The sequence below is a fragment of the Erigeron canadensis genome, chromosome 2 (genome assembly GCF_010389155.1).
Source record: "Erigeron canadensis isolate Cc75 chromosome 2, C_canadensis_v1, whole genome shotgun sequence".
Classification (NCBI taxonomy): Eukaryota; Viridiplantae; Streptophyta; class Magnoliopsida; order Asterales; family Asteraceae; genus Erigeron; species Erigeron canadensis.
In genome coordinates, this window is record NC_057762.1 from 37,119,371 (window position 1) to 37,132,142 (window position 12,772).

General features: G+C 33.6%; 2 protein-coding genes across 3 annotated transcripts; one reads left to right on the forward strand and one right to left on the reverse strand.

Moving 5' to 3' along the window:
- The first annotated feature begins 721 nt into the window (after window positions 1-721).
- On the forward strand, window positions 722-6,639 carry LOC122587210 (beta-galactosidase 3-like). The gene is made up of 18 exons (XM_043759314.1): window positions 722-1,035; window positions 1,135-1,230; window positions 1,737-1,849; window positions 1,974-2,040; window positions 2,223-2,315; window positions 2,475-2,618; window positions 3,328-3,522; window positions 3,608-3,695; window positions 3,870-3,988; window positions 4,062-4,226; window positions 4,333-4,511; window positions 4,604-4,713; window positions 4,802-4,911; window positions 4,989-5,099; window positions 5,209-5,322; window positions 5,411-5,613; window positions 5,697-6,033; window positions 6,126-6,639. The coding sequence occupies exons 1-18, from the start codon at window positions 865-867 to the stop codon at window positions 6,234-6,236; spliced, it is 2,526 nt and encodes an 841-aa protein (XP_043615249.1). The 5' UTR covers window positions 722-864; the 3' UTR covers window positions 6,237-6,639.
- Window positions 6,640-9,470: 2,831 nt separating this feature from the next.
- LOC122587312 (protein RTE1-HOMOLOG-like) lies at window positions 9,471-12,772 on the reverse strand. 2 transcript variants are annotated; one of them, XM_043759443.1, is made up of 3 exons: window positions 12,635-12,772; window positions 10,347-10,621; window positions 9,471-10,278 (listed from the first exon to the last, which is right to left on the reverse strand). In XM_043759443.1, the coding sequence occupies exons 2-3, from the start codon at window positions 10,617-10,619 to the stop codon at window positions 9,871-9,873; spliced, it is 681 nt and encodes a 226-aa protein (XP_043615378.1). In that variant the 5' UTR covers window positions 10,620-10,621; window positions 12,635-12,772; the 3' UTR covers window positions 9,471-9,870. The 2 variants fall into 2 exon arrangements, with proteins under 2 accessions (XP_043615378.1, XP_043615377.1); XM_043759442.1 differs by lacking the exon at window positions 12,635-12,772 and adding an exon at window positions 11,389-11,565.

The following is a 12,772-nucleotide window of genomic DNA, read 5'->3' on the forward strand; positions in this document are numbered from 1 at the left end:
TTTTTGATATATGCAATATATTTTTGAAAACACAACATCAAACACCCCCTTATTATTGTGGCGGTTTTTCAATAAACTAATAATTCTAAAATACTCACCGTATGAGATTTGGATTTATATTTTAAGTCTTTTCAAAGATTTTCATAACAGGTAACCACTTCGTCACTTTGTAGATACCTCCTATCAACGGTTTATTATTGGTTTTCGAGACGCATGAGTTTTATCTCAGGCATGCATGATCCGACCTTCACATATTGCCTAATTGAATATCACTATGGTGTTTCGAATGCTAATTGCTAACAATTACTACTAACTCGCTGTTAAAAAATAATAAAATAATAATAAAAAATGATACATTGATACATATGTCTTATAATGAGTATCATGCCTGTGTTATCTAAAACTAACTTTCAGAATAGAGTCATCGACTGAGCTCACCATTGACAATTATAAAGTTACTATTTCCCAAACAAAAAATCAGGAACAATAATGTGGGAAAAAAAAATCATAATAATCATTTTGCAAATATAAACTGTTATTCCAAAAAGTGAGTAGTAAATCAAAGTGACACAATGACAATTGTCTTACGCCACTTTGCAATACAAAATCAAATAATTAAATAAAAAGATATCAATCACAATAAACAAAAAGCAACAAACATATATACATACACACCTGTCTGTATATATATAATAACAAATCTATTAAAGACACACACATTCATACCCACACATATGTCGGTGTGAAAGACACCATATTTACCCTCTTTTTTTTTTCAGCTTCTTCTCACTTGTCCACACTCCCAACTCATTTCCACCCTCCATTTTCTCTCTTTTCAGTTCTGTTTCGACCCGACCCGAATTCATGGAAACCAACTCGGTTTCCAAATGGGTTTTGCTTATCTTGGTCATACTTCAAATGGGTTGTCACAAGATTGAATGTAGTGTGACTTATGATAGTAAAGCCATTGTTATCAATGGTCAAAGAAGAATCTTGATTTCTGGTTCTATACATTATCCTAGAAGTACTCCTGAGGTACTTAAATATATAAAGTTTGAAGCTTTTTTAAAAAATGAAATGTGGGTTTTAATTTTTATGATTTGTTAGTTTTTAATTTTTATGAAATTTTTGCAGATGTGGGAAGATCTTATAATGAAAGCTAAAGAAGGAGGGCTTGATGTGATTGAAACTTATGTGTTTTGGAATGGTCATGAGCCTTCTCCTGGCAATGTACTTTACTTTCTCCTGACTTATTTACATTTTTAACATGCGGTAAAATATTATAAATGACGGTTGATAAATATTTATTTAGAGCTATGGTTAACTACTTGCATTAACTTTTAGGGTCTTTTGGGTAATTTCAAGTGCGAGAATTACTATATATTGGTTAATGTTTGAATTTTTTTCATTAGTTTTAGCTCATTAAGCTGAATTTGTATATACTATAGCTTTTGGTAATTATTTATATGATTTTACACTACAAAATGCTACTTCTTTTGAGTCTAATATATAATTAACTAGTACTAGTATGTTTTTATGTGAAAGCTTTGTGTTAATTTTACAAATTTACAGTTTGCAAGTTTTTCTCTTATTTTTGGTACAAATTGATGTTGTATTCAAACCAATGTTTTTTGTTGAAAAATTTTAAGTTTATTTCTGTAGTACACAACATAATTATTTGCTGTGTATTTTCTTGAAACTAATTTTCTTGAAATTTTTATACTTGTTAAATTCAGTATAACTTTGAAGGAAGATATGATTTAGTGAGATTCTTAAAGACGGTGCAAAAAGCAGGACTTTATGCTCATCTCAGAATTGGGCCTTATGTTTGTGCTGAATGGAATTTTGGGTACTTTTTTTTTTTTTAATATAGTTTCATATTTTAATATTTCAGATCTATGTTTCTTTTTGGTGTTTTACAATTAATGTAAAGAAAAATTACTATAAAGCTAATTTTGTTTTAATTCTTGCAGAGGATTCCCAGTTTGGTTGAAGTATGTTCCTGGGATTAGCTTTCGGACTGATAATGAGCCATTTAAGGTCAACATTATTTACCTTGTTTTACATAACAGACTCATTTCCGGTTAACTGCGAAGGCGAGTCTTTTAACTCGGATGTATGCAGCCTAAAAGGGTTATCCCCTTGGCCGGTTAGTTAAAAAGGTTGGCTTATTTACAGTCCTATTTCTAGTATTTTAAGTTATATTTTTTTTATCGTCACAGAGGGCAATGAAGGGGTTCACTGAGAAAATTGTGAATATGATGAAGAGTGAAAAACTGTTTGAATCTGAAGGAGGTCCAATAATCCTGTCACAGGTAAAATCTTGGACAAAAAATATGCTACCTAACTTGTAACTTGTGCAGCTTAAGTTGTACATTTGGTTTTGGATTTTTGAGTTAATGACAAATGTTGTGAGTTGTAAGAATGTGATTTTTGAGTCCAATAAATAAATGTGACGTTTTTGGTGGTTGCAGATAGAGAATGAGTATGGGTCTATTGGAAAGACACTTGGAAGTGCTGGACATAATTACATGACTTGGGCTGCAAATCTGGCCGTTGGATTAGGTACAGGTGTCCCATGGGTCATGTGCAAGCAAGATGACGCCCCTGATCCTATTGTAAGCATTTCTCTAGTTCATTTTGACAAGTCACATGAAAAAGTTACCATTTTCACATTACTTGGTGTCATCAAGATTGACTTTGTTTGAGAATTAAAGGTTGGTTTAGACTTTAGCCGTATGTAAGGGTGTTTTAGATATTTAACTAATTGTCACACATTGTGGTTAGAGTAAGCTGTTGCGGTTTTCATCCGCAAACCAAGATTAAAATTTTGATCTATATTGTGTCATGGTCATAGTTAAATGGTGAGTTTAGAATGGAATAATGAATACCATGTGGCTCTTGGCCTAATGGCGTCATGAGTTTAACTGGTCAAGTAGAATTTTATGATTTCAAAAAAAGAACAGAAAAATAGAGAGGAATAATGACTGGTCAAATGGGAATCTTTTTGTTTGTCAGTTGCTATTAATGGGAAGATACTGAAATGGAAGTAGTTATGTGTTAAGTTTTAATGACTGTCCTTGTAGAATCTTGACAAGGGTTGGCTCTGGGCCATGTGATTAGGTATATGTAATGGGCCTGGGCTGGGCTGACTGACCTTGTTTCTGAGTCTCTGACTAGGCCAAAATGTGTTATTTTACTAGATTTGTCATTTGTAACTCTTTTATAGTTTTATGCATTATATATATGCCTGCTGAGCTGTGAAAATTCGAAAGAATTGATTTTTGTAACCATCTTTCTTACAATTACTTTCGTTCATTGGTGCAGATAAACACATGCAATGGTTTCTATTGTGATGCTTTCTCCCCTAACAAGGCTTACAAACCAACCATCTGGACTGAGGCTTGGAGTGGATGGTTCAATGAATTTGGTGGTCCTGTTCATGAGAGACCCGTTCAAGATTTGGCATTCGGTGTTGCTCGCTTTATACAGAAGGGCGGATCATTTTTCAACTACTATATGGTTGGTGGCTTTTGTTATCCCAAAAAGGCTAATAAAAATAATATCTTATGAACTAAGAATTAATATCTTAAATTTTGATAAACAGTATCATGGAGGAACAAATTTTGGTCGCTCTGCTGGTGGCCCTTTCATCACTACTAGTTATGACTATGATGCTCCGCTTGATGAATATGGTGAGTTCAGAACTAATGTATAACTTTGAGGTCAAACTTATTATTCTTCAAAATCAACGGTGACGTATGTTTTGTTAGTTCTCAACTTTCTTGTACATTATTTCAGATATAATAAACTTTTAAGCATTACTATTGTTTCCTAATTCAAATATTGATGTACATTTCTATATATAGGTTTGATCAGACAACCTAAATACGGGCATTTGAAGGAGCTTCACAAAGCTATCAAGCAATGTGAGCCTGCTCTAGTGTCTGCAGATCCTACTGTGACTTCTCTGGGAAACCTTCAACAGGTTCTTATCGTTATATCAAAGTTATTCTAAATCAAAAGCAAAAATTAGCATTACTGAATAAATTTTTTTTCAGGCACATGTATTCTCTTCAAAGTCAGGACACTGTTCAGCTTTTCTTGCTAATTACAACACCGACAAAGCAGCAAAAGTGATGTTCAACAACATGCATTATAATTTACCTCCATGGTCAATCAGTATTCTTCCCGATTGCACTAATGTTGTCTTCAACACTGCTAAGGTATAAAAACATGTAAATATTAAGCACAAATGACTCAATATTATCATTATGAACGATTTTTTTCTCTTTCTGCTTTTATGTGTTAATCTTTGTAAAACCGACACAGGTTGGAGTTCAATCTACAAAAATGGAAATGTTGCCTACAAATTCTGAGTTGTTTACATGGGAGACGTACAATGAGGATATGACCACTGTTGATGACAGCTCAACTTTCACTGTGTCGGGTCTATTGGAGCAAGTCAATGTCACCAGAGATAATAGCGATTATCTATGGTATACAACCAAGTAAGTTCCATCATTTGGATTTCCTAATATGCTGAAAATCTTTTAGTCACAGTGAGAGCATGGCTCAAAATAACGTGTTTCTCAATTTGTAGTGTTGAAGTTGGTTCTTCTGAATCATTCTTAAGAGGCGGGGAGCATCCCAAACTCTTGGTGCAGTCAACTGGTCATGCTCTTCATGTGTTTATCAATGGAGAACTGTCGGGTATGGTAGTGATTATTATTCTTGATAAAATATGTTATTTGATGATTTGATTCGAATCATGTAAGAAGTTGAATGTGTATATGTATAGGTTCGGCTTTCGGAACACGTGAAAATAGAAAAATTACTTATAAAGAAAAAGTCAATCTCCGTTCTGGAAACAATAAAATATCACTACTTAGTGTTGCCATGGGATTGCCGGTTAGTATGTTTTCCCTTCCCTTTGTTAATTCTTTTCTATGATTAGCTCTAACAAGATGTTTTTATCTATTATGAAGAATATTGGGGGACATTATGAAACCTGGGAGACCGGTGTCACAGGTCCAGTGGCTTTGTACGGTCTTGACCAAGGGAAACAAGACTTGTCGTGGGCTAAATGGACCTATCAGGTCTGGTTCACTTCCATTTTCCTTGACTAATAGTATAGTATCAAAATTTTTGTCTCATACTTTGGGCATGAACTTTTATAAACTGCTTTCATTGTTTTTGCTATAACAGGTTGGTTTGAAGGGTGAGGCCATGGATGTTATCTCCTCAAACCGTATGTTTTCGGTCAATTGGATGCAGGGTTCACTTATCGCTCAAAAACAACAGCCGCTAACATGGCACAAGGTATATGCATCACCATAAACTGTCACAAGCGACATGTTAGCAATGACTATCTACTGAGCTCTTGCTAACCTCTTGAAATTGTTTCCAGGCTTCCTTTAATGCACCTATGGGTGATGAGCCGTTGGCGTTAGACATGACCAGTATGGGTAAAGGTCAAGTGTGGATCAACGGTCAAAGCATTGGAAGATACTGGACCGCTTATGCTACTGGTGATTGCCAAGGGTGCCACTACGCTGGTTCTTATCGCCCTCCTAAATGTCAACTCGGATGTGGTCAACCAACACAAAGATGGTATAAAAATCTCAAATTTACACTTAAAAACATAACACAAACAAAAATTTATGAAATAAGTGGCTAACTTTGTGATCTTTCAGGTACCATGTGCCGCGATCGTGGTTAAAACCAACAGATAATTCTTTGGTGCTTTTTGAAGAACTTGGGGGAGACCCCACCCGTATTTCACTAGTGAAGCGAACAACAACAACTGTATGTGCTGATATGTTTGAATATCACCCAAACATGCAGGATTGGCATATTGAAAGTGAGGGTAAAACACAAGAGCTTCATAGACCGAAGGTCCATTTACACTGCGGTCCAGGCCTAACCATTTCAGCTATTAAATTTGCTAGCTTTGGAACTCCGTTGGGAACATGTGGCACTTTCCAACAAGGAACTTGCCATGCTCCTGCATCTTACGATGTCATTCAAAAGGTACAACATGCATAAACACTTGTGACACGTATAAACAGTTGTACCCTATGTGTATGTGCTTGGACTTAATTATTGGGATTTGTGTTGTGCAGAAGTGTATAGGGAAAGAGACATGTGCCGTGACTATAGCAAACAGCAACTTTGGTCAAGACCCGTGTCCAAACAAACTGAAGCGCTTGACAGTTGAAGCCGTTTGTTCTTAGAGTTCAAGCGGTTGAGTGGAAAGAAGACACGAATTGGAAATACTAATCAACAAATTTGTGATTTAGTGTAGCTTATTTATCTGGTATTTAATCACATTAGAAGTTATTTTAGGGTGTATATCATTGAAGATCCCAGGGGTTTTCCAAATTGCGAACCTCGTGATGGATCGATCCAAAGAGCTGGTTGTCTGGCATTTTAGACCGGAAAGTAGAACCAGTTTGTTTACTGCAAAACAAATATTTGGTGTGATTTATTTGGAGTTGTTTGTATGTTGTCAAGATGGGGGAAATTGAAACCCCACAGTTAGGTTCAGATTTTAGGAATGGATCCTATACTGAACATTTATGTTAATTGTGTGCAGTTTTTTAATGAAATATAATGTCGAGACACGTCCATTATTTACTTGTTTCTAAAGGCAAATGTATACATGTCCACAGTCCACACATTGTAGAACCCGTAGTATCTGAATTGACGGGCCACCTTGTATTTGGCGAGGCCAAATGCCCTTTCTTTATATGGCAAGTTATAAACTAATGTATGATGTTCTTTTGATTCAATGATTTGGAACGTACAACACAAGTTGATATGATCAAGGCTGCTAAGGAGTATGAGTTATCCTCAAAGACCTTAAGCTATTCCTGTACCTCAATAGAGTTTTCATGAAGGTGTTCGAGCGAAATTTTTGAGCTAGAATATATTAAAAAAAAAACACTGCCTGGTTTATGATGGTGGTTCAGACTATGCCTGGAAAATTATAGTATATTCTGCAGTGTAAAGTAGTATTTGATTTAACAATTATGAACCTGCGACACATAAGTTGATAACTTGAAGACCTGTAGTTCTTGTAATCTTGTAGTTCAATGAGTTTTCATGATGCAAGTTCAAGTTAAATTCTAGAGCTAGAAAACATTCACAAAAAAACTATGCCCGGTCAACGATTGTGGTTTAAGCTTAATTCTCAGAGGTTAATAATGTTTGATTTTGAGAAGAGTCATTTAACTTGATAATAGCCCCTCGGATCCATTTACCATTCATGACTAATAAGCTATTTGGAACAAATCTAAACCCTCAAACCAGCCTCAACATACAATTTACATTTATCTGATATGCATAAAACACAATTGGAAAAAGTAAGGGCTAATTACTTGGAAAGTGCTCAAACTTTGACACTTTTGTTTTTGTGGGCATTCAACAAAAAAAACTTCAATTGAAGGGATTGAAACCGGATAAAACTACTTTTGTGGGGCTCCGTACAAGTAGCCGGTTAAAAACATTTTTATAAATCATTTTTGTTTATTTTAAAGCCTTGTATTTCTTACATGATGTCTATCAATTTTTATATATATATAATATCCATGTATATATTTCACTATCTTATAACACCTTTTATGAGTGAGACATTTGTTGGAAATGATCAAACACCCAAATCCTCCACTCACAAGCAAGTTTCATCAAAACTCATCATCTATCCAAAATTCATCTTTTAAAGTTTAAGCCCAATCTTTTTCATTATCGAGAAGTTAATGTTTCTGCTCAAATATTTCCCAACAACCAAGTTAACAACATTAATGCTGATGAAGAAACTGATGATGATGTCAAAAACATCCGTTCCATTCTCAAACACCTATGTAAGTTAAGTACATTGCCATATTCAAGAAACCTTATCCGGCCAAAAGCCAGAAAAATTGATCAAAATGATACGTACACCTGATAAAAAAACATTTATAAACATTTATAATAGTACATAATAAAAAAAACATTTATAAAAAGATGGCATTGATTCAAGTTATCAGGTATCTATCTAAGATCTCCACCTCGAGTAGTAATATTGGATATATATATATATGTAGGGTAAAATTATTTTGAGAACCTTTTTTTGCGATAACCTTTGAGAATTTTTCAAATCATGTCCAACCGATGATTGTTCTTTACATGAAAATTGTTTTTTGACTGTTTTCTGAATAACTTATGTGTAATTTTGAAGTTTATAATTGTGTGGAGGCATGGATTATCATCCGTTATACAATTATGTGGTTATCATAGCAATATTCGTGAACATGTGATCAAGAATTCAAATCTCCACATAATTGTATAACGGATGACAATCCATGCCTCTACACAATTATAAACTTCAAAATTATACATAAGTTATTCAGAAAATAATCAAAAAACAATTTTCATGTAAAGAATAATCATCGGTTAAGCTTGATTTGAAAAGTTCTCAAAGGTTCTCGCAAAAAAAAAGTTCTTAAAATAACTTTTCACTATATGTGTGTGTGTGTGAGACCGATCAAGATAACCTTAAGTCTTTAGGGTTTATCAAAATCCTATATATATATATATATATATATATATATATATATTCGGCCATCTTGTGAATATTTAGGCACCATCATCGTGAGTCACTACCACCATAGATCTCTGGCCACCATCATATTCGTTTGATGTTGTTTATTTTTAAGATTTGATTTGTTCTGTAAGAAGATTTAGATCATATTATATTAAGGTTTCTTGGTTTTGGATCTCAAAATACAGAAAAAGATTTAGGGGGATGGGGGTGGTTGTTCGGGATAATTATTCATTTTCTATAAATTGTAAAATATTCTAATTTATAATTATAATATGGGTTTAGCATACGTACAGGGGCTGTACCTATGCTTGGGTACAATATAGCTTAAAATCAGGGGGCATTTTTTAATATGTAAAAAAGTTAAGGTGTCAAAATGTAATTATTATTATTTTTTGTCTTTGTTGTGCATATGCTTGGGTACAATTGAAAGTACCCATCATTTTCCCTTATAATATACACGTGGGTCCAAATTGGCAGATGAAATATTAAAATTTAAGATAAAACCGACTAGTTACTGAACACATAAGCAAAAAGTGTATGGAACCCCTCAAAAGTCGTTTTACCCGGTTTCAATCCCTTGAATGAAATTTTTTTTGTTGAAGCCCCATAAAAACAAAAGTGTCAAAGTTGGAACACTTTCCAAGCAATTAACCCAAAAAGCACTAAACACAACTATGCCTAATTAACTATTTTGCAGCCAACAATGAGGAGCCATGATAATGTTATAACAGTTTCCAAATTCTTGTAAACATAATTTTGATGTTTCGATAGACTACAAATAACTACTAGCTCAAAAAAACTTACAGAATTGTCATAACTGCAAGCAGTTAAAGAGACATCCGGAGCAGTCTGCCACGATATGACACACTGTTAAATCCATTGGTTGAAAGAAATTCAATCATATATAAGATTCATAAGCAAAGTATGTAGCATTACATGCATTCCAAGTACTTCATTTTGACAACGACATTAGCACAACATACATGCTGAATAACAAGAAGGCTGCCAGATGTCCAGTCTTCACTAATAATCCCCAGACGAAAAGGTTTAGATTGACTGATTTTTTATACAAAACAAGATGATCAACCAAAATACAAGAACAATCCACAAACATTTGGAAAAACTACATATAACAGCATAAAAGTAGACCTATAAACAATATAATTGTGTCGTGTCATCTTGTTAACAAAGGAATCGAGTTACTAAAAAATGCTTGCGTATCGTGTCCACACTTCTATGCGTGAGAAGGCCATGTAATAATTTTGACACAATCTGATAGGTGATTAAAGCTGTATGATGTTTTTGAAGTAGTATGTACCACAAAGATACCATCCAGAAAGTAGGAACACAAGAAACGCCAAGAACGTCAGAAAGCCGGCACCTCCAAATGTAATACCCATTAAGAATACGACCATAAATGACAGATAAGATCGAACCATAGATGGTGTGTCGACCCACTCCCCTTTTAACAGAATCAAAGCTGCAACATTCACCACATTCCACCCACTCGCCTGAGACTCCAAACGGTTCAAATGGTTAGCCACAAACGAGTGACAGTTGCAAGTTAACACGCTATAAATTTGCTGTTGGTATTCTTGTGAGGTCTTTTTCAAGGCATCATCCCAAGTATACTGGTTTTTTCCTGATTCCACTAGCCCGTATTCTTCTTCACTTCTGTATGCCCATGTTTGCTGTATCAAATACGATTATTTAATGATTTTTTTTCCCGAGCGACTAAAGGCAAAAACACAAGGTATACCTTATCTTTGTTTATTTGGATATAACGAGCCACAGGCCCAAATGCAAAGTTATCAACAGACACAAAGTTAGGTCCTGCAAAATCCACAATAACTCCATCTTCACGGCCTATCCCAACATGACCCACAAAAGGAAGCAGCCATGAAATAACTGGGAGAGGTGTCCATACAATGCAGCATGGAAAGCGAGCTCTTGTTGGATCGATCTGCATGCTGTTAGGAGTGCTATGTTCAATCATCATTGGCTTTGGTTCCGTGTCCAACTCCATTGCCATATCTGCAGTCATAAAATTGCCCATAAAGCTCAAATATGCCAATCATAAAACAAGCATACTGCATACATGTCCTCAAGTTGGCCAACACGGGAAATAAAAGCTTACACGATGGATCATCTTTATGTACGTTACTACTAGTAATTCACAATATAATTACTCATTATTCTTAATCTCTCTTTTTCTTTAAATCCTACTCGAAAATAAAGAAGTTTACGACTGGAGCCAGCATAACTGTACAGTTCAAGCGAAAGGGTAAAATACTATGCTATCCGTGATGTGTAACTATCCTGCCTCGCCTCACACGACACACATTCATAGACATTTTCTTTCTCTCCATTTTATTACTTGTACAAGGTTTGGTTGGGAATTACATTTTCATTTCAATGTACACATAATTTCCATCTCTGGCATCCCTACATTATAAAACAGATAAATCTAAAACTAAATCTATAATAATACTAATATAAAGTCAAAAAGAAAAAAAATAATAACTGGTTGGTTAGAAATGGTGAAACTTTGCCTAAATAAATTGAACATTAAAAGCAATGAAATTATTACAATTATTAATTAAGTATGGAGAATGTAATCTCTAGATTTATTCAAACAAATCTACAATTATAATAATTGCATAGTAATGCTGATTTGTTAGAACAAACAAAAGCCTAAAATGGATTTTTCCCCTAAAGATATATGATTTGTGGGTTTAATGTAACAAGATCTATAAATGTGAAAGATGAAAACTTTATTAACAAATATGAGAGAAATTTACCTTTTGTTTGCAGATCTAAAAACCCTTTATTGGAAAAAGAAGAAATGAAGAAGAAGTTGGTGGTGGTTCAACAAGATCTAATTGTGCTTCTCCATGTATTCTTCCTTTTCCCACTTTTTTTCTTTTTATTTTCTGTTATAAGTTAGTTTTCATAGCTGGTGACAGTTTCCCTATCATTTTTCTTATATATACTCCGTATAATAAGATTTATAAAAATGATAAATATATTTAATTTTTTCGTAAGTCGCATTATTATATCCTAAATTATAGAATCTATTCAATTACTACGTAATACACGTAAGATTAGTTTGCCAGAGGTTGTGGTGGTTACAGGCGGTGGTGGGGGCGGTAGTGGTAACGGTGATGAGGGCAACGATGGTGTAAATGTAAAAGTAGTTGATGTTAAATGTGGTATTGTAGTAACTTTAAGTGTTGGGGGATTTATACTATAAATTATTTCATTAAGAGTATTATAAGTATATTATATGGAGATGTTTAAATTAGTGAATAAAGAAAAATGATATTTTTAGTTTTTCAAAGGTAGAAAATTTAAGTAAAAAATAGGTAATTTGTTTTATTATAGTATATATATAATTTTAATTTAGTATCAAGTATCTGATAACTTTTAAAAGAGATATAGAGTGTATTATCTATACAATATAATAAAACAAATCTCCTTTTTTTTTAACTTTCTGTCTTTAAAACACCAAAAATACTCTTCTCCTTTATTTATTAATTTAATCATCTCTATCTAATATACTTATTATACCCTTAATGAAATAATTTACAGTATATATCCTCCAACACTTAAAATAACTACAATATCGCCTTGAACATCAACTACTTTTATATTCACCACCATCATCGCCCCATTGCCGCTCCCACCACCGCCACATTGTGTGGACATAAGTCTAGTATTTACTAATGAGTATGTATTTATATGCGAAAACTAAAATTAAAGTTACCAGGATAATTTAATCTACTAATGAGTATTAACTTTTTAAATCTTGTAGGAAAATCCTTAATCATTTACTTTAATTTTATGACAATCCTTAATTATCTACTGTCATTCAACAACACTTCATTTACTCAAGTTTTAGAGTTCGTCATTTGAAGACTTTAAAAACATAAAAACAATGCAAAGCATTAGCTCTAACAAATACCGTATGTTCAACTCAATTATAACATTGAAAACTGGAACTTTGAAATACCTTGTATATATTTTGATAAATAAAAGGCGCAATACCTGTTTCTTCATATGTACGTCAATTAGAAGCTACTAAACCCATCGTGAGATTGATGCATTTGAAAGTGTAAACAAATTTTAAGAAGTAATTAAAAAGACATAGTTTGGACAAGCGGAAAAAAAAAACTCTTATGACAG

Excerpts from the sequence above, each read along its gene's own strand:
- LOC122587210 (XM_043759314.1), top strand. The coding sequence starts at position 865 with ATGGAAACCAACTCGGTTTCCAAATGGGTTTTGCTTATCTTGGTCATA. Across the intron at positions 1,850-1,973 it reads TGTGCTGAATGGAATTTTGG|AGGATTCCCAGTTTGGTTGA; the intron begins GTACTTTTTTTT and ends TAATTCTTGCAG. Across the intron at positions 5,323-5,410 it reads AGCCGCTAACATGGCACAAG|GCTTCCTTTAATGCACCTAT; the intron begins GTATATGCATCA and ends AATTGTTTCCAG.
- LOC122587312 (XM_043759443.1), bottom strand. The coding sequence starts at position 10,619 with ATGGCAATGGAGTTGGACACGGAACCAAAGCCAATGATGATTGAACAT. Across the intron at positions 10,279-10,346 it reads TCCAAATAAACAAAGATAAG|CAAACATGGGCATACAGAAG; the intron begins GTATACCTTGTG and ends TATTTGATACAG.